Here is a 22,592-nt window from a genome sequence, read left to right on the forward strand (position 1 = left end):
GGAAGATTTTGTTAATGGTTCTCTCTTTCTCCTCCTAAAATTTGATTAAAATATATTTTATTATGTTGATTACTACATAATAATAGCATAGGCCTATATTAAAACAGAAAGGATAAATAAATAAATATATATAAATAACTATAATAAATATATATATATGCCTATATAATATTTATAGGCCTATTTATACATACATATATCTGTCTCTTATACACATCTAGATGTGTATAAGAGACAGACTCTACTTTCACTTTCCAATAACTTAGCTTGAAATGTCCAATTTGAATGAATGACCCCTCATTTTAAAGATCACATACTCAGGTATCTGAAAATACCAATAACTTGAATTTCAATTTTTGCTACAACTTGGCCATTTTGCCACAACATGCCTCATTTTATCATCAAAAATAATTAATTCATTTTAATGTATAGTACAGTACATACAGACTGTAAAGTAAAGCCTGCATGGAAAATACTGTATATCTTCCGCGCAAAAATTAGGTCTAGAAATCCGTCCGCGCATTTGGGAAAATAAGGGCCGATTGACTTAATCTTAATATGTAACCAAAGTATTATTCAGCATTTAGGATTCTGCGCACCTATTTTCCTAGTGATTTTTCAGCGCAAAGTTGAGCCAGTTTTTGAGGTATCATCCGCACTAATTAAAAAAACTTTACAGTACAGGTAGTACATAGAATATAATTATCAAGTTTAAAATTATAATAATGACAATAATCATCGTCATTTCAATATTTGGTTTCAATAGGGTTTGGTTTCCCAATCTTGAGGTCGGGGTTTCAATCCTTCGCTGTGCATTTCACTTGTGTCCTTGTGCAAGGCACTTTATCTACATTGCTTCTCTCCACCCAGGAGAATAAATGGGTACCTGGTAGGGTTAAATGCCAAAAAGCGCTGATGTAGCATTAAGTGATATATATTAAATATAACATATTATTATCTATTTTCAGTCAAGATGTAACAATCGTTGCATTTTAAATGCTAAAACACTGTAAATATTATTGTTGCCTATTGATTTAAAAAGAAATTGATCGCAATGTATTTTTGTAGAATGACACATTAAGAGGTATCCAATTTTATGTGGTTAATGCACCGCCATATACCATACACTTACTAGAGGTAGTTTGCTGATTTTCGGGCGTTTGAATAGCTGCTGTTGTATGCCGAACAATTGGAGAATCTATAAGTTAGAATAAGCAATAGGAAAGCATTGACAAAACAAAATTTACCATCACACCACAGATTTTACTATAAAAATACCAACTGAACAATCTATACAAAATTACACCACCAAAAGAACACAGCCGAAACGTGAGATATACCGTCTTTTGAGCTAAACAAACACATCAATATTTGAATTGTATACTTTGTATATTTAAGTAAATTATAGCTTTGACTTTTAAAATTATTACAGCATTATTTTCCTCGATTAGTCAGGTGCATACAAATTACCATTTTTATATTCTTTACATATTTCCGTCGATAACATAATGATTTTAGTAAAATGTCTCTGAATTAGCAAAAACTAATTTACTTCGATCTGTGTATCATTTGGATAACATATTTAATCTTTCTCAATTCAACATCTATTTTAAATTTTAAGGTGATATTTGTGAACATAATGAATATAACAGACAATAATGTCTTTATAAACAACTACACTTACTAATGTTAGTTGTTATAATGTCCACTGTTGTATGTTGTTTGCCTGTTGTTATAGGCTGCCGAGTGGTAGGATTAAGTGCTATATAAGAAGATAGAGTGAGTGCATTGAGGTTAAAACTGATAGAATAGTATACCAACCACCAACTAGATAAATGTAAAAATATTGCATTAACCTACAATAGATATTGTAGTTGATTTTTAAGGACCAGCATGTAACAATTTATATCAAATCACCAACAGTTTAGGCCTATATATTACTTTTTTTTTTATTAAACTAAAACACAGTAACATTTATGTATAACATGAATTAATGTTATAATATTTTCTGTAATACGCTTGCGGAAACCACGTAGTTAGAATTGAAAAGAACTGTTGTTTTGCACTGTCTCAATGTCTCGACGTTCCGATTAAGTTGCTTCAATCGCCATAAGAATAATTGTATCTGACAGTATTTAACTGATGACGATTGGTGCAACTCAATCAAAACGTCAAGTCACTTTCAACAACTAATAAAAAACCAAAAACAAAAACAAAAAATAAACAGTTCTTTCCGCAAAATTTCAAACAATACAATTTTATATTAACAAACACTGGTTTATTTATATGTTTTTACATGAAAGTAGATACATTATTTAGGCTTTAGTCTTGTAAATTATTTCTTCCATGATTTACATGTAATTTCACTGTTCCCTGGTTTTATATAAATTTTAAGGTGTTTTCCCGACTGTTTTTTAAACATTCGTTAATGATCAATACACTTACTAAGCTTATTAGTTAAAATGTCCGCTGTTGTTTGCTGTTTGTCTAGTGTCGTAGACAGTTCAGTTGTACGCTGTTGAGTTGTTGTAGGATTAAGTGCTATATTATAAGAAAATAGTATAAGTACAATAGGCTATCACCAATAGAAGAATATAGAATGTGAACCGTTGTACATTAATTCCCTCGATAGTGCTTTAGGGGTTTTCAGAACTTGTCTCCAAAATTAAAGTTATATAGGTTTAGGTTTTCGTTTAACGGCACATTATTACTGTTTAGTTATTATACTAGTGTAATTCCGTACGCCAGTAATAATTAGACTGATAGAAATTAATGTATTGCGCAATCAAGAGAGCCATGCAAATATTGAGTGACATAAATGTGATGCTAGTAAATGATGTGATAAGAAAGTGATAACAGTAAATCGTTTGCAAAAAAAATGTGATAGAACAAGAGGGAATAAATTTATTATGTGACCAGACGGTTATAATAGTCAATTATGTGAAAAGACAGTAATACAATTAGGTGACAACAAGAAGAGTGATAACAATAAGTTCTATTAAATTATGGTGATAACAGTAAATTATGGAACTAAAGTATAACACTTGATTTCGCGACAAAGATTAGGAAAACAGTAAACTATGTGACAAGGGCGTGATACAATTATGTGGCTGACATTATATGACAAGAGGGTGATAACAGTAAATTGTGTGGTTACAGGGTGATATGTGACATAGATGAGGATAACATTAAACTACTTGACAAGAGGTGATACAATTATGTAAAAGACAATTATGAGACAAGAGGGTGATAACAGTAAATGTTGTGTAGAGGGTATAAACCGTAAATTATATAAGAATATGTGCATCGTGTTACTCAAATGACCTCATGACAATTTAAGGGTTAATCATAGGCCTAACTTACTCGAAATAATTATATCTGCAGTTGTCGTCCTCTGTATCGTTGTCTGCTGAATTGTTGTAAGCTCTGATGGTAAAGTATATGGTAAATTTTAAGAACTATTCGGTATTTAGGTGTAATAAATGTTCTTCTCGAGTTAAAGAATTTTCAATCTTTCGTATTTTTTAATTTTAAAACTAGTAGCCATGCTCTGCGAAGTTCCCCAAATAGCATAATACCATATGAAGATGTGTTATGACTTTAAAGCCGAGCTCTAGAGAGGGAAAAATTGATATATTGTAGAACTGATTTTTCTAAGACAAAAAAAGCATAATTGAAGAAAAACTCGTTAGCGGTTAATGAGATACACATTTTTGGAATATTTTAAAACATTAAACATTTCGGAGTTTTTTGTCAACAAATATTAACATTTTTTCCCTCGAGCCAGGCTTTAAGCGTAATAGCCAATACCCCAGTAGTAGCAGTAACTAAACAATAATAATTTTTTAGGCCTACTATGGCAGATAATTTTAACACTTACTCTGACATGTGGGGACGCTATCTGACCACGTTTTATCTGACTGACATGTAATGCTTGTACTACCAATCAAGCTGTATCCAGTATTGCACTCGAAGTTTACTGTGCCTTGATACGTTAAGTCCGTTGCTGTTTGCAGTCCATTTTGTGGTGTGCCTGGATCTTCACAATTTACAACTGGAATAAAGTAAATTGCATTAAATAAAATCCAAACATAATCGTAATCTCAAAAACTAATAATTATAACAAAAATAACAATAACTAAATAATTGTTTTATTATTATAAAATGAAATAAAAGGTTGGCCTAGGCAATTATAATTTGTTCACTTGTAAACAATGTCGCTTTGCTACATATAAAACTCACCTGAACATACTATTATATCTCCTGACCAGGTTCCATCTGGAGTACATGTTATTGAGGAATCACCGGCAGTCTGTTCGTATCCCATCATACAGGCGTACTCAACAATTGCACCAACGTCATAATTTGAACCGGTACGAATAGAAAATTCAGGGGTTGACGGTTCTCCACATGAGTCAACTGAAATATGATAATACGTGTGTGAATTATTGCAACAACTGATAAAACTTAAATTTTAGTTTAGAAAGCATACAAATATGAGTAAATAAATTATTGGTTTTGTATATTATTATTATGATGATGAAAATGCAATAATTTACACACAACATTTCATCACAGGTTGAAATAAAAAAAATATTTAAACGAAATGTTTGGCGTATACTTTGGCAGCAAATTTGAATAGCAAAAATATTAGTCAGTGCAAAAGAAACTATAAACTGAAATAATACAATATGTAGTTCTATGCGTTGTTTTTAAGTTATATTTTAGATATGATATACCATTTGTATGTTTATATTATATTATTTATAAAAACCTGTTTAGTGCGATGTTCATCATCACTTTTGGTGGGTATTTAATAAATAAATAAAAAATAAATAAATTAAAAATACCCTGTACGTTAAAATGTGTAGATGTTCCTAATGTCAGAGAAATAAAGATATTTGAGAGCAAGTGATTCAGATTTATAAAATAATTAACAATCGTGGCAACACTAATAACGTAAAATATGGTACATTTTCAAATTCTTAAAACCTAACATCAATATAAGATAAATAAAAGCAGATATAAACTTGATATTTGATTTAGCTATAGATTTGTTGATATATACGTCGAATAGTCTTCCATCAAAATCGGTTATAAATGAATATGTTACCTAATTTCCATTCAGACATAGGCCTATTTAGCACTAATATTATTACTTTTAATATATTAGTAGCTTGGACACATCAAAAGTGAATACATCGAATTAGAAACAAATCATTAAAAAATCATAAAATCCCCAACTATAGAAGAGGAATAAAAACAGCACAGGTTGGGAAGAAAGTCACAAGCTGGCATTTTAGGGCGTCTATGTCACGATCTTCAAAGAATTGCATTTTCATTTTTCAGATGAATTTAAATTATTGGGAATGAAAAGCAACCTAACCTTGACTGAAAATCTATCTTTATAAACATTTTTAACAATTGTTCGAGAAACAACTAAAGATAATTCCTTCTTAATCTAGTGGCAAATGTTAAATATGATAAATGTAGGCGTGTAATCGATCGGCAAGAACTGAATGGGTATATTAAAAAAGGTTAAGTTTACCAACCTATAAAAACATCCGAAAAGTAGTATTTAGCATACCTGAACAAGTTGGTTCAATGCCTGTCCATGAGCCATCAGGACCACACGTTCGCCAGTTGTTTCCACTGCTGATACTATAACCGGGTAGACAGCTGTATGTTACAATAGCGCCGTACGTTGTTTCACTAACACCTACGGTAACGTTGAGAGGACTTCCTGGATGCATACAATCGACAACTAATACAATAGAAACATTTAATTAGAAACGACTAGATAAATCGTATTTCTCCAGTTGGCAAAACTACACGGTAGGCCTTTAACAAACCTGGCTGAGACAGTCGAAAGGAAGCGGCCAATAGAGACATGGAGATCTTGATAGAAGTGCGGTTCAAGTCTACACATATTAGTAAAATTATTCTAAAATGACAGTCATTTACAAAATAATATTCTGAATAAAATTAATAAAATTAAAATACATTCCTACTCATAACTGCAACTCAAATTAATTGCTATAAAGATATTTGATTGTCTGCAATATTGTGTGTTGTTTGCCTTATAAAATTAAGCCTAGACAGCTTCCAAAAAGCCACTTCTTTGCCTGTATTTCAGTTTCATTAGATAAATTGCGCAAGTTTCATATTATCATCCATATTATTGTTTATTTATCATTATATTATTACCATGAAAAAGACAATTTTGAAAATATTGGCATGTTATGGTGAATTCTAATCAGAACTTTCTCAAAGTGTAACACTAAATGAATAGCCACACTAAATTACAGTTACATAACTTACTTTGACATGTTGGTGTGCTATTTGACCATGTTCCATCTGACTGACATGTAACCATGGCAGTACCAATAAGGTTGTATCCATTGTCACATACGTAAGTTACAGTACTTCCATAAGTTTCGTCATTACCATTTTTTTCTCCATTGGTCGGTGTGCCTGGATCCCCGCAATTTACAACTAAGAAAAAAAACAATCACATGAATATGGCTACCTAATATCATTTCAGCATAATCGGATGAATTATTACAGGCTTCAAGAATATATATATATACTATCTGACCATGTTCCATTTGATTGACAAGTAACCATAGTAGAACCAACAAGGTTGTATCCAGTGTTGCATACGTAATTTACTGTGCTTCCATAAGTCTCGTCACTACCAGTTTTCCCCCCAAAGGTTGGTGTGCCTGGATCTCCACAATTAACAACTGCAAAACAAAACATAGAAATTTATCTTACGATTTAATATACCACATTCTCAAGAATAGATTAATAATAATAGACAGATAAAAATACAATGGTAGAAGCTATGTTACATAAGGGTGTACGATAAGAATGGCCCCGGAAAAATGGCCCAGGAAAAATGGCCCCGGAAAATTGCCCAGGAAAAATGGCCCCGGAAAAATGGCCCAGGAAAAATGGCCCCGGAAAAATGGCCCGGTAAAAATGGCCCCGGTAAAAATGGCCCCAAATGACAGGTAGGTAAAAATGGCCCCAATAATAAAATTCTGTATTAAAACTGATTTTGTTTTTAAAATCATTATATGCATTTTTTAAAACGGAAATAATTTAGTTTTTAAAAGGAATCTAACATCAAATAAATTGCCATTTACATTTTACTTTTTGCAGAAATTACATACTCAATGATAAAATATTCAAAGATAAAAAAAGCCATGAATAACACATTTATTTTTCTATTTAAATGTTAAAAAATAGCAACAACATTATCTATAAATCAACATAAATCATGCATTTATTAATACTAAAATAATGGTGGTTTTGGGGATTTAGCAATACCATTTGATCCTACCATAATTACTTTACCCTCACAATTACACGCCATTTTATTTCTTAGCATAATTGCCATATTTACATAACTATATATATAATATAGTATCTCAGTTTACATTATTTAGTATAGTTTTAGGCACTTAAATTTACTTGGCGGGGAGTAGAAACCAAGTATGCAATTAAATAAGTTGCTTAAATAAATGTATTCCTAATTATTCAGTTTACTTTAAAAACAATATTTGATTAAAAAATACTTCTTTAAAGTAACTCTAAGCAGAACATTTGTTGAAGTAAAGTAAGCCTCCCTTTTCCCATACATGAACTTGTCATTCAAACACACAATTGATCCACATGCTTTAACTACTGTTTATTTGCACTGTTTATAACATGTAAAGTTATTTCATTTGATACTTAACAAAAGTGAATGTTGTGGTTATCTATGAGTTGCATATTTTGGTAGTTGAAGTACTGTATGTATGTCATTCCTCTACTTTGTTAGTGGAATAACGTTTTTAAAACTTATTTCAACTATCAAAAAATGTTCAATGGCCGTTGTTTTCTGATAATCTCTCAGTACATTTGCATCTGTAGTGTAACTGTATTTGTTATTGATTCAATTCTGCTTATTACAGTATTTAAATATTTGAAAATTTTTAAAAAAATATCATTTCTATTACTGAATTTTTTTATTGGGGCCATTTTTACCTACTTGTCATTCGGGGCCATTTTTACTGGGGCCATTTTTACCGGTGCCATTTTTTCCGGGGCCATTCTTACCTACATTCACATAAAGTTATAGCAGTAGAAATAAATAACGCGAGAATGGATGTAATACAGTAAAAGTTTAATCAACCACCTAATACCAATTGCTGATTTCAGATTTCATTTTAATTTCCATACTAAATTTAAATCTTGCTATCAGAAGTGATTGGCAATTGGCCCATGGAATTGTTACACTTTAAGTAATTCATTTTAATTTGGTTGGCCTTGGAACTTTTAAAGTGTTATTCCGTTTTTTAGATGAAACAACAAACACATAACCTGCAACGGAAAATATTCCTATCCTTTTAGTTCATGTATTCTAAAGATTGTATACTCACTTTCGCATACCAAGTCATTTCCAGACCAGTTGCCGTCAGCCTGACATGTTCTAGTGGTATCGCCTGATACTTTATTGTATCCTCTGTCACATATGAATATTAGGACAGCATTGTAAGTGAAAATACCGCCATTTACGAATACCCCTTCTCCTATAGAAACTATTCCACAATTAACAACTGAAAAATAACATTCAAAGGTCATAAATTTCAAAATATTATACAATTTTTAATACACTATTATTGACAAGTATGATATTATGATTTCAAAAAAAATCACTAACCTTGGCAAACAGGGGCGCTCTGTGACCATGTGCCATCAGATTGGCATGTGACACTTGCAGCACCCAGCAGGTTATATCCAGTGTTACAGACGTAGGTTACTGTGCTTCCGTAAGTTTCGTTAGCACCCATCCTTATTCCATTTATTATTGAACCAGGATCGCCACAGCTGACAACTGTAATGAATAAGTTCAGGTAAAATGTTATCACAAAACATGATTAAAGAAAACACTAACATCAGAAAAACAATACTTTCTATTTTCTCTAAAAATTACACTAAAAATACAGTTTCATTGACCAATTTTGCTTTCAGGTAACCTGTTTTTCTGCTGTTTTAATTATTATTGAGAATTTTGTATGGATATGAGATATATATAATTCTTATTTATTATTATTCTATACCTTCACAAGTGGGAGGTGACCCAGACCAAAGTCCTGTTGCTTCACAAATTCTGATCATCTCTCCATTTATATTATAGCCGATGTCACACGTATAAGTAGCATTCATGCCGAATGTTGTACCAGTATAGGAAGTCATCCCATTTTCGATGTTGTCCAAGTTACCACAGTCATTAGCTAAAACAAAATATGTGTCAGTATGACAGCTAGGGACCAACTAATATGTAATAGGTGATAAGAATTTATTAATTTATATTATTACGTACATTAAGCCAATATAATATTATTACCTAACTGACTTCTTACACAGGCAAGCGCTAGCAAACTTTTTAACTATGTATACAGCTGGAAGACTTACGACTGCACGATGGTAATGTTCCCGACCAAGACTTATCTGATTGACACGTCCTGGTTGTAGACCCGGAAATAGTGTATCCGGGTTGACATATGTAGCTAACACTGTTTGGGTAGAAAAACTTTACACCAATGAGTTCACCCTGATTTGGAGTTCCAGGATTTCCACATGAAACACCTGAAAATATAAAAATTTAAAGTAACAGATAACCACTATTTTTAAATTAAAAAAAGTTTTTATATTAATAATTTGATTAAACAAGAGAATAGTAATTACCTTCACATACTGGCAAGTTTGTTGTCCAAAGTCGATCCTCTCTACATTCTACATCACCAACTGAAACACCAGAAACTGGCTCATAACCTACACTACATTCGTAAGTTATGGTATCTCCAACAATGAAAAATCCTTGGTATTGAACCGTTCGGTTAACTTCAGTAAAGCTATCGGTGTTTAGCTCTGCACATTCTCTTATGCATCTGGGCTGTACATCTTTAGACACATGACTGAATTCACCTGAGTACCAACAGTGTGAGTTAGTAGGTCCCACTTGGTAGAATCCGTCATTGCATGTAAACTGTACAGTTGTTCCAGAAGCATATATGTTTTGTTTCGGAGTAACGGTACCATTACTGAAGTCAATTGATGTTGAACAGTTCATGAAGTCGTCATCTAAATAAAAGAAAAGTTAAAAAGACTATGTTATGCTCAATAAATATGTAATGGAAGTCGTTCATTGTTTTTTTTTTTAATTTATAATGATACCACTGAAAAAAATAGATTACTCAAAAGTGATTTCTTTAGCTAATGATCGGAATGTTTCTGATTTTTTTCTCCGCCGTTTTCGTATTGGACTCTCGTGTTCATATAATATAATAAAAATACTGTTTATAAAAACTTTAAACAACTTTAAACTTTCTGATCAGTGTCATTACATTTCTCGTATTTAGCCATGTTCATATGATAATGATGTCAGGACAAATGCCCGAAATAATTCAATATGAAGATGTCATTGTTTTCAAATCGAATTCCTTTGAAAGTGGATTATATAGCCTATCTATCGATTGACGTTCATGAAATTGTCTTTAAAACCAATAGATCTATTTATTCTTTAATGTTTAACACTAATGACAATAATTAGTACGGCTATTTCACATACAGTAATAACACATTCTGCAAAAGCTGGTGGTTAAAGGTGATATTAGTGGCATTCTACGACCAATTTTGATTACCATTTTACAGACCTAACTTTGCCTAAGACTACTTACTTTTGTAAATAATTATTCGCAATTCTCCGCCACAAATCTGACTTGAATCGCCTGAGCAAGGTTCAGTACAATTATCGTTATTCGGTGGTTTACCATTCGGTGGATTTAATGGATCGAAGTTATTTCCACAAAAACATTGATTTCCCGCCTCTAACCCTGAGTAGAGAAAGCCTCGTCTGTGGCATAAATCTGTACAAAAGGAAACAGTCATGCTTTGCGTGTTTTCGCAGTATGGATGTTCCGATGTACATTCATTGCACATTTCTTCAGCCTCTGGCAAATTACAGGCGTTCAAGCCAGGAAGCGTTCGATCTTCTAAGTAATCATAAAAGCATCCTAAATCTTCAAAGCCTGAAATAAAATTTAAATAAAAAATAGTAAATATAGTAATTATAGTAGGTAAATATAAAATAATAATAATTAAAAATACAATTTATTTCATTCAAATGGAGACAAAACCAACAAAATGAAGCTATATCAGAATAATATAAACAGCATGCACAGGTTTAATGGTTATAGGCCGAATAAACCTAATGCATTGTGCGAAGCATTAATAACCACAATTGTGTTAGTTCAGCTAATTCCTCTTCAAGGGAGATTATGCATATCGGTATTAAATTTACAAAAGAAATTCATATGTAAAATATCCGAAAGTTATGCTTGCATTTATTTAGCCCAGAAGACAAAGTTCGTCAACACAAAGCTGTGATTGCTTTTATAACGCGTGTGCATTAATGTTGACATACATATATTTTATATAGTGTGTTGTTTTAATGTACGTATTGCATGTGTAACTTGTAGACGATACCCTTTTCCAGACTCGGAGTAATGGGGTTTAAATATATTTTTCAATTGGAAAGCTGGAGGAGCCACTTATCCTATGTTATTTTTTCTCTCATAAAATCAGAATATTTGTTGGGGTTGGGGGGGGGGTTGTTATAACGAATTAGGCCTAAGCACTTTAGTATTAACAGTATGTATTTATGACCGATTGTGTGTTTGGGGTATGGATGCATGTTAATCTAAGATATTGTACTTTACTATTGGTATTTTTACTATAGGTTGCGTATTGATATAGTAATAATGTAATTTATAACTAATGATCTAAAATGAAAAACTATAAATTCAGCCAAGTGTTTCTCCATACGAAATGTATGTATTAAGTTTGTCGTATTTACGGTAGATTGGGGCGAGTTCATTCACTATCGTATATATAGTCGAGGCCCGAAGGACAAATTGTATTTGAGTCGAATAATCAATAGTATTATTTAGACATAGCCTCTGTGCATTAGATGTTCTTTATTATGGAATTAATATTTGTAATGTTGTCTTAATTATCTGCCCGAGCAAAGCTTGTAGATCCAAAAAGAAGACATTATCTTGCACAAAATGTATAAATAAGCCTGACTTATACGTTTATTTGTGTTCGGTTTTATTTACTACCGTACATTTGCAATTCAAACAGTTTAAACAGTTACAATATCATTCGATCTGCTTCGAAAAACAACTTAAACGTCTATAATAAAACCGAGTAACAAAATTAAAATGTTGGGAGCTTAAACCGGAACTTCTGCACCAACATCGCTTTTAAATTGAATTGTGTGCAAACCTGTATAATGATCATTTTATATGTTTTGTTTATTCATTCAAGAATGTAAAGTAAAATTCAATTTCGTTTTAGCGAGTGCAGGTGAATAACAAAAAATTGTGACGCGTTTCTCACGACTCTTTAAAATAAAAAAATATAAAAATATAAATGTGGTCCCATAAAATATTGGTAACGTCAACAAATGGTAGTGATACTCATATAACAAGCTCTGTTTTATTGTAAATAAACCATAGGTTTCACATGGAAGCACCAGACGGTTCAAAGGTAAAATTGTATTTATTTTACAGTTTCTGTGGACGACATATTATTGGTCTAATTATATTGGCATATTTCATAAAATCTGTCAGTAGTCATGATCGACTTTAAAAAATTAAGAAAATGGATAATCCACCATCATTACACGTTATATAATATCATCATCATGCGTTATCAAATCTATTGTTTCCATGAAAACATATTGCATGATCTTTATGACTGCTCCATGATTCTCTGTATTATTATTTTTTTCATTTCACTATGATCATAGTAGGCCGATATACACATACATTTCGAAACAAACATCAGTAATTATGATAATTCCATATACAAGATATGAAAAATATATGAAATTGTAATGACATACTGTATGAAAAAGATATTGTCTTTACAGATATCGTACTTTGGAGTAAAAAGTCATTCATTACCATTATCACTATCAACAACATAATCATCATGTTTATTCTATACCAATTCAACACTATTTTTCCATTCTATAAGCGGTATACAACCTATACATTATGTACGACAAATGTCACCTTGTTATTCCATGTATTCAGGCTACATGGAATATATGTTGAATTAGTCATATTCGACGAAGGTGTGGTGAATTGAATGTACTGTGTTGACTTGTTACCATAGCAACACTGCGGGGTCGCGTACTTTAATGGACTCAGAGCAAATTCTCAGAACATAACCAGTTTATTATATGCTAATTGCTATAGTCTTAATGTTTATAATGAATTTTTAGAATTTAGGAATTCTACTCATTTGTTTATGTTATTGGAATGGTAAGCAATGTTAAATTCAACACAAATGCCTTATGCAACCTTCGAATCTAATACTAGACTATGATGATGATGATGACGATAATGATGGAGATGGTAATGACTTAATATCATGACCATATTTACTATAAATCAGCATAAGATACTGTATGCTGGTAGTGTGTGGGTTATACCGCGGAGAGTACCGTACATTTTCTCCATCAATTACTAGTACGTAAAATATTTACAGCATAATCGTTCATTAATTAACGCAATGGAAATACTGTAGTTGCAAATTGAATAGCAATAACTAACTAAATGCGCATGCTCAAATTGAAGATCGGTGGTGGGAAGTATTTATATACTAACAACACCCATATTGAATCAATATAGTCTGACTCACTCATTGTCAATGCAGTAGAGGATGCCGGTACATTGGACGGATTGTCCATCACTATTATTAAAATTATTATTGTATGCTTGGTTGTATGTATCCTCATCGTGCAACTATAATAACGGTTTATACTGTATTCATAACTTTTAGCGACATACCAAAAATAATCTACGACGTATAATGAATTATTATCACTGCTATGTCACCTACTAGAAGTAATGTTTTGATTGGTTAAACACTTTTGGTACTAGTGAATATAAGCTTGCTAATATGGATAATTTTTTCATTCCTGATGATGACATAATTAATTTCGAAATATTGAATCCCAACACGATGGCGTATATTTCAATACTTGGAGTATGTATTATACTTTCTTATAATGAATTACTTATTATTTTTATGATGATTCTGATATTATTTTATTTGCATTCAAACTTGAGTGAATCCAAACACATAACTGTTGTACATGACCCAATTAACTATGTGAAATACTTAAGAAATATTTTTGATAAAAGTATTACTGAAAGAAAATTAGTTTATTATTATGTTTAAATATTGATGTTTTGTGTCATTGGGAATGTAATTTGTTGCTTTTTAATTGTGTACGGTTTATATTAAAAATATTTATTGGAAAGAATCATTGGAAATTATATTTGTTATATGTCATTATATAATAAAAATTATAAATTAGTTTGATTTTTATTAAGTGAAATTTTTATTTATTTTTTATACTGTTTTATGTTATTTTTTTTTTCTGTTTGCCGTATTGCCTGTATATTGTGGCAATAATGTGTGTATATTATTAAAGCTATGCCTGAATGAACGTAGGCATAGTTCTCTTTACACGCCTACTGTAATTCGTATTGGTAGGAAATCATTAATAGCTTTAGCCTGTTATGTAGGCCTACTATGTCGATCATGGTTCGATAGACCTAAATTACCGTATGGATAAATTTCTGGTATGCCCAACAGTTTAAGACATGATTATTTGTAAGCTTAGTTTAGAATTATTTGTTGAAGGAAATACATAAGCCCGATAACAAACACTTTATAATAATTATTCATGGGATAATATGATAGACTCCAAGTATATTTCATCTTGTCTTGCATTTTTTGGACCTCTAAAAATAATGTGTAGTTGAGTAACATCAGTTCGAACAATTGAAGGAATGCACAGTTCTTATACAGGATCTAGGCCTCTATAGTGTATTAACATAATTACTTGGGCTCAATAAAAACGATGATTAGTTTACCATTCTCACCCGCAAAATCGCCCGCATGTCTTTTATGGTAGGCCTATTGCAAAATGTTTTTAGTAAATTTAGTAAATATTGTTTGTATTATCTCAATCATGTATTTTACTTGAATACTGATGCACCAGTACACAAGCCAAGGATATGTGGCTTTAGCGAAATACAAAATAAAAATCCCACCTCCCTCATCACTTTCCTGCCTAGGGTGATAAACTATTTTTTAGGGCCTTATATATTTACTGAACTTAATAGCTTGCAATTAAAAATTAGAACAATATTTCCATCAACAGACAACTAAATAAACGCATGTCTCTATACTGCTATAAATTGTGTTAAATTAAACCAATTGTAAGTTGTTAAATTTACGGGCCGCTTTTGATATGTACGAAAAAGTCATTGACTATGGTATTTTCTATCAATCTATCTTATTAGTTTAATTGATTGACACGAAAATAGGCCTACAAATCGATCACTGTTCACAGTACGGTGTATTAAAGTCAAGAGCATGAAAGACGGCCGATCAGGAAAAAGTATTGGTTTTAAGACGTAGGCCTAACCAATGGAAATATTATAATTTATATTACATGGGTCTGTGTTGCTTTGGAGTTGCATTTACGTATAAACCTTCAGAGTTACCATGCTGTTAGTTCCTTCTGTAATTGCGTATTCCTGCATATAATAGCATTATTAGGCCTATATTTTACGGTCATCTTAGTTCTGAAATCGCATTCCACCATTGATAAATTTAGAGCTACTCTACAATATGTAAACGGTAGGCATAGGATACTGCGATAAATCGCCAGTGTTTATAAACAAAAAAATATATTCTGGAGTTTGATATCTTATTTGCTTTCAATACAAAAACGGAATAACAATATCAGGATCGAAAACGTATGCAAATTAACGACCTGACAATTCACCCAGTTATAAATACCATGGTATAGTGACGACATTGATATGTAAATACGTTAAATAAGGTATACGCACAATTTTTTTTCAGGGTCATTTTATCAATATATTAATCTAGAGAGGAATCTGCATGCTTGCTTTAGTACAAAATAATCATATAATATCCTGTTTAATGATGGCGATTGCGAATTGAATATTCGTAATTGAATGTTTACAATAGATTATATAATTATAACAGGAACGATATTGCACGGTTTATTATATAATGGAATTACTATCATTGAATTGTTCATCGACAATTTAACCATTTTCCAGTACGAGTTGAAACAGGCTCAGTCCAATTCGAATGAATCCAGCATTTGTTGGCCCGTTTACTTCATTTTTATTCGAATTATACAATTCTGAAGTCCATACGATTTGAAACCAAGACCATGTGACTGTACAGTGTGCATTATACCGTCATACCATGGTCAAACCACTCAACTCCTGAGCTTAGCAAATAAATATAGTGATATATTTTTATAATTGTTTACATAACAGAAGTCACAATAGGCATATTTTTCAAATATTGATAAATATAACACGCTCGATGGTAAAATCCTGAAATCAAATAAAATTTATCATTCAAAAGGATAAAATAAGTAATAGGGTTCTAATATGAGAAAATAATCGAAATAATTAATTTTTCGGTAATTTACACATTTTCGTATGAAATATTGTCAATTTAAAATATCTACCGTAAATGCTTAAATAAGCACCGCTCTCGAATAATAAGCGCTGCAATGCACCAAACGTGAATTTTTCGCTAAGAGCAGCTCTCTAATAAGCGGTGAGCTTATTCAAAATAATTCCATTGTGAATGCGCCGGCGTTTGAAAGTGTGTAAAGAAACAGGGTGTTAAATACAATGTATACTGTGTTTAAACGTAAGTAACACAATGAAGACACCAGCATATCGTTTATTTACGATGACGTATGGCCCATGATAAGTACCGCGAATACTATTTTAAGCGCCGCTCTCCAATAAGCGCCGACCGTAAGCCTCCAAAAATTGTATATGCTCCGAGGCGCTTATTCGATCATTTTTTGGTATGGTATGTTAAAGAAATATATAGCTAAGCGGTATTGTTAATTATGTATGCGTCTGTAGATTCCCGAGGACACTGCTCATGCATTGAACAAATAAACCGCAAAATAATACAATTTAATATTTGCTTAATTCACAATAATTTGTCAGAAAATGCATAATGAGCCTCTATTTTATTATTTTATGTTGTGTTGCCCGGGAGATAGCAGCCCTTTTTAAAAGTATTAGGACGTGTGTGTGATTAGACAGCAAGGAATTTAAGCCTGATCTTGTCAACAGACATTGCATAGATGACCGTAAATGCGAGGGTAGGCCTAGGCCTATTATTAAATTATTATTGTTCTTAAACCATGCCGCATCCCAGTCACTTAGTAAGACATAGGGCTATATTGTCTCGTCGTTCCGGAAGCATCAACTTACTGAACGCGTAAAATTGTTTTTATACCTAACACGAACAGTCAATTGTATACTAATTAATACTGAATTCATTTGCGGGCTTCTTTGTCGCATATTTCCGTTAGTTATGTTTTAGGTTCAATGAAATTACAATAGCCTACAAAAATAAGGTATTCATCAGTGATATTGATTACTTTTAGTTTTCTGGGGTCAGAGTTTACCCCTATTGTCTGATTTATTATGAATGCCCTTAAGAGGTTGGTTTAAATTTAGGACGTTCATTTCATTAGCATTTCAAAAGAGCTGCCGTGACCGTGTGATTGCTGGAATAATCCAGTGGATAGCTGCTTGTTTTATATCTTGAGCCGACAGTGGGCCGCATAATATGGCCTTTGCTCTGCACTATCATGTAGGCCTTATTTTATACCTTTTTCAGACCTAAATTGTGGAGAGATGAAAGTCACTTTTTTGGCTTCTTCATCCACATTTTCCTATGTTACATAGTTTTACTTCGGCATTTTATCCATGATGGGTTAAATAATTGCCTGCTACAAGACGGAACTTATACTGTATAATAGACAGGAACAACCAGGCCTTATACAAAGATGTTTAAGAACGTCATGTCATATCTATATCACTCATAGCATATTTATAAAGGAAGTTTGAGGTTTTTTATCTTACAGGCCAAATAGGTTAGGCCAGATGTCTGAAAAACAATATCAGTTTTGAAATAACACATCTTGCCATTTTCACAATGAAGCATGTAATCTAATGTGTAACAGTAGCTGCATTGCTACTTATTAACAAGCATAGTTCCGGCGAATGGAGACATAATCAATCTTTAACTACAATACAACTGCTTCCTGATCGTAAATTGATTTCATGAGCAGGCAACCAACACCACACCTACGTATCACACTAACTCAGACGAAAGTCTATCACGCGGGGACACAGGATCGAGGTAGAGTTATCGCGGTAAGGAATTGGACTGTAATGCGAGAAGGACCGAGTGGCTTGTGTCCTTGGATAAGGCACCGAACGCTAATTACCCCCATCCTCTGGATTCGACTGGGACGTTAAGCCGTTGGTTCCGTGTGCACGAAAAAAAAAACCAATCTGGTACACTATTCGAAAGTTTCCAACTGTAGTAGCCATTGTAGATGCTGCATGACGCTCCACAGGTCCCCACCCCACAGGCATGACGCATAATCATTGATTTAAACAAGGGCCGCTGTTTACTTTATTATTATTTTGTTTGATGTGGAGATTAATAGGTCATGTAGCTAAGTTGACAGATCCAGCCCAACCCCCTTCTCAAAAAAGAAAATTAAAGAAAAGAATATAGGAAGAGGGGAAAGAAAGAAAAAAAAGTGGTATTAAACGCGCTGCATGATACCTCTATGAAGGTTGTAATTTGTGTACTCGTAGGCCTATTCATTTTATATACAATCGACAATGTCAAACCAACTAACCCCCACCCCCCTCCCCACTTTTCCACCGCTCGGCTCGGTGCTTCATACCGCATTGCGCATTGCCCTACCGAGATTTTTCTCTGGAATTGCACTTGTTTCACGAACATCGTTGAAGAAAAAGGATAATAACAACGTAACCCCGACAAACTTTAAAGAGCTAACAATATCTCCATCATGGTAAGAGAAACGTTAAACCAATGCTCAGATAGCGAACTGACTTTAAAAAGAAACACATTACTGTACACATTACACAAGCATGGTAACAGACAGAAAGGGTATGTATGATGTTGACTTCATTAGCACATTCCCATAAGACCTATATTTAGTACTCTAGGTGCGAAACGTAAACCTAAAGTAGGCCTAGAGTAGTCAATCCTCAATATTTAATTGATTCAATCACACTAGTATGGCCCCCGTCATTATACTCCATTGCACATGTTAACTGCTACAAAGAGGATACCTTTAACGAAAAATCGATAACTTTACAAAGAACTGAGTAATATAATAATATCATTCAGATTTTAAGTCATTTCAATTCCGTACAAATAATTCGGAGCCACATGACTGATGGATCTGCATTGTATAGTTAAGACTAACTGATATTGAATATGTTCCTAAATGTTGGTATTGATTGGAATCAATAAAACACATTTTTTTTATAGGCCTATGCAAAAATGGTACTGTATAGACATAACGCTGTTATGCACTAACGTACTGCATACAATGTGTAGACATTGTATTGAGCAGGAACATATAAATACTTAGGCCAATAGGTTGGCAATACTCCACATAATATGAAGTCAATACATACAAAAGCCTGTGAGAAGCATAGACTTATTGTCAAATTTTCATTTACATGTACATACATTGTATATATACCTATTGGCCAATTAGGCCTATATGTATTCATAGGCTAATAAATAATTTATTAATCAAAGGAAATAGTTATTATGTTTATTTGGTACTGTATTTTGGCAGTAGGTCAAATGTGTTATAACAGATTTCTTGACATTTTAAATAAATAGCTAGCACTGATGGGCATGGCTAGTCCTCAGGGCACACACGGATAATCATTAAATAGGGATATTTTTATATTTCTTTTAAATGTTTGGGGGCTTTGATATGTAGAAGTGTTTGATGCGGCCTCATATGATGAAAGGAACCTTAATCAGAGAGGTATAAAAACATACCATCCCCCTCCCCTGCCTAATAGCACCATCAGAGCACTGATGATGGCGACGACAGATAAATGACTGAACCACAGCGGTGCACCCATTAAAATTGAACACCTTGTGGTTAGTATTGTATAGTATTGAATGAAAAGGTTTCCGTATAGTTTAATCCAGGTAAAGACATCTATCCTGGAAAGAATTATCGTTTCTAATTCATATTAAAAATAGGTGTTGTGATTCAGAGTGTTCCCTTTAATAACGGGTAGATTATTAGAAGTGTTGATTCAAGCAATTATCATTATCATTAGCTAGATCCTTGAATACGTCAATGAACTGCCATCTTGTGATAATATTCCAAGCATAGACATAATAATCTATACGGTAGTCATCTCAGTTGAATTTTTATGATTTATTTTATGTTCGAAAATTTTAATTATTTCTAGGAATTATTATTTAATCAGATATTTCCTAGGTAAAACATTTCAAAAACACTTTCTGTGACACTGAATAACCTAAAACAAGAAGATGTACCTCGAACAATTCAAGTTAAATGTCAAGACTTATCAAATTTGATTTGACAAAACATGTGACATGCCTAAATATGGTCATGATGGCATGACCATATATAGCACATCATGATTATATATGGGCATTCAACAGTTTTTTTTCCCCTTTTTTTTGTCAAGAAAAATTAATTTGATAATCTGGATAGAGTTTTGTGTCTATAGCAAATTCCAATTAGGCTATGCTTATTTACAATATGTCTGCCAAGTTCGTCATTTCGGTACTTACGGATTGAAATATTTTAACTTTAGGCACTATTGTCAAATAAGCTATGCTGCTTAAGTGACGAAAGAAACCCTCTTTGTAAACTCACTAAATCCTGTAAAGTAAACTTCGACGTCACAATAAGACTGTGGGTGTCTTTACACTGCCGTATATAGCATGCTTCAGCTACTCTTCTATTATTAAGCCGCTATTTCATGGAGGAATTTTTTCTAGGTTTGTGTGATTAAGGATGAAAAGAAGGTGCAGCATTAACAAACACTGTACATGGAATTGAGAAAAACGGTTTGACAAGAAAAATGTATGCAATAGTGAGTGCAGTAGGCATAAAAATTAATGATAGGGATACAAATCTAAATACAACCATAACATTGAACGACACAGAGCTATCATTTTTAACCTCTGTATTCTAGGTACAATCTAATGGGAGGTGGATGTAAAAATACATATTTGATTCGTTGAATGCGTAGGCCTTATAATGTAACATAAGTTACCCTGGCCTACGTCATGATGTATTCTAGTGGGATGCACACTTCCGGTTGTACAAATTTTACTGGAGGAGTCTAGACCGATACCTGTATAAGCTAAATTATTAAATTATGTACTTTGAGACAGTTCCTAAGTGAATAAAATAATGTATTCATATACACAACTATACTCACATAGACAACACTTAATATATACAAAACATAACACTGTCGAAATAGGTCTCTATGTACAAAACCATAATAATAGGCCTATATAACTTCACATAGACATAAAAAAATACATTAGTTAGGGTGTGTATGCAATATTGCATTATAAAAACAAGTTAAATGATTTAAAATATATTTTAGTGAATTATTGTATGTTCAATGAAAATGTTTTTATTTAAATATCTCAATGCATTAAAGAAAATATTTACATCATAAAACGGATTGACTAAAAAACAAAATAAAAGTTTTAAGCACTTTCAATTCGACAGTTTATCAGTTTATAATACGAGTTTTACAGCAGACCCGGGAAAGAAATCCAGTTCTCAGAGTTGCCCTGACTGCTATATCTACAATCACAGAAATTTGATTTTTTTTTGTCTTCCCATCGACCAAATCTGCTCGATCCAACAGGTAGTCGATAGGTTATTGGTATCATCAAAGAGATGGTGTCGTTTCTACTTGAATATAGCATTGTGACAGTTTTTTCTAATTGTTTGGATCATACCTGTAGTATTATAAGCTTACCTGCACAGATGTGAATTAAAAAAAGTCCAAGAATGAAGTAAGTGGATCTCATGTTTGTTGGTAAAGTACGTTTTAAATCCTGCTGTCGTGGATGGTATAATATACAAAATGCCGCGTAGTTCTCATGCAAATGACAGAATCACAATTTGTTGAAGCGTAATATACTGCAAGGCATAGCAATTCAATAGATTAGCGCTATTGTGCCATAGCTATGACTCACTGTTACGTAGTTGTTCCCACCTCCTCATTAAATATTCAAAGTGACAATTCTATAGTACTCAATAGCCGATTATCATACTGATTAGAAGAAAAAAAATATTCTCAAAATGAAAATAAAACTTACTTTCAATTAGGATATGTTTTATTCATACATTTATGTATTCTTATAATCAAACTTCGAACGTTATAACCCATTCGATAAATGGTAGAATCCTGCTATACTTATTTTTAACGAATTAATCTGGTGGCCTGTTTACATTGCTGTTACGTATGATTTACCCAGTAAACAAATGTAATTACATATAACATTTAATTGACAAATAT

The 22,592-nt window shown here is 32.4% G+C and overlaps 1 protein-coding gene across 1 annotated transcript; it reads right to left on the minus strand.

Annotated features, from left to right (window-relative positions):
• Window positions 1-1,010: 1,010 nt before the first annotated feature.
• Window positions 1,011-22,203, minus strand: LOC117123021 (CUB and sushi domain-containing protein 1-like). The gene is made up of 16 exons (XM_033268816.1): window positions 22,050-22,203; window positions 10,731-11,081; window positions 9,739-10,134; window positions 9,466-9,639; window positions 9,111-9,284; window positions 8,711-8,884; window positions 8,430-8,606; window positions 6,591-6,746; window positions 6,322-6,495; window positions 5,588-5,764; window positions 4,243-4,419; window positions 3,881-4,054; window positions 3,364-3,426; window positions 2,446-2,541; window positions 1,685-1,762; window positions 1,011-1,198 (listed from the first exon to the last, which is right to left on the minus strand). Exons 1-16 carry the CDS (start codon window positions 22,099-22,101, stop codon window positions 1,095-1,097), a joined length of 2,697 nt encoding a protein of 898 aa, XP_033124707.1. The 5' UTR covers window positions 22,102-22,203; the 3' UTR covers window positions 1,011-1,094.
• Window positions 22,204-22,592: the final 389 nt, after the last annotated feature.

Source organism: Anneissia japonica, unplaced genomic scaffold (genome assembly GCF_011630105.1).
Source record: "Anneissia japonica isolate Jap-2015-1 unplaced genomic scaffold, ASM1163010v1 scaffold4469_len402912_cov134, whole genome shotgun sequence".
NCBI classification, from domain to species: domain Eukaryota; kingdom Metazoa; phylum Echinodermata; class Crinoidea; order Comatulida; family Comatulidae; genus Anneissia; species Anneissia japonica.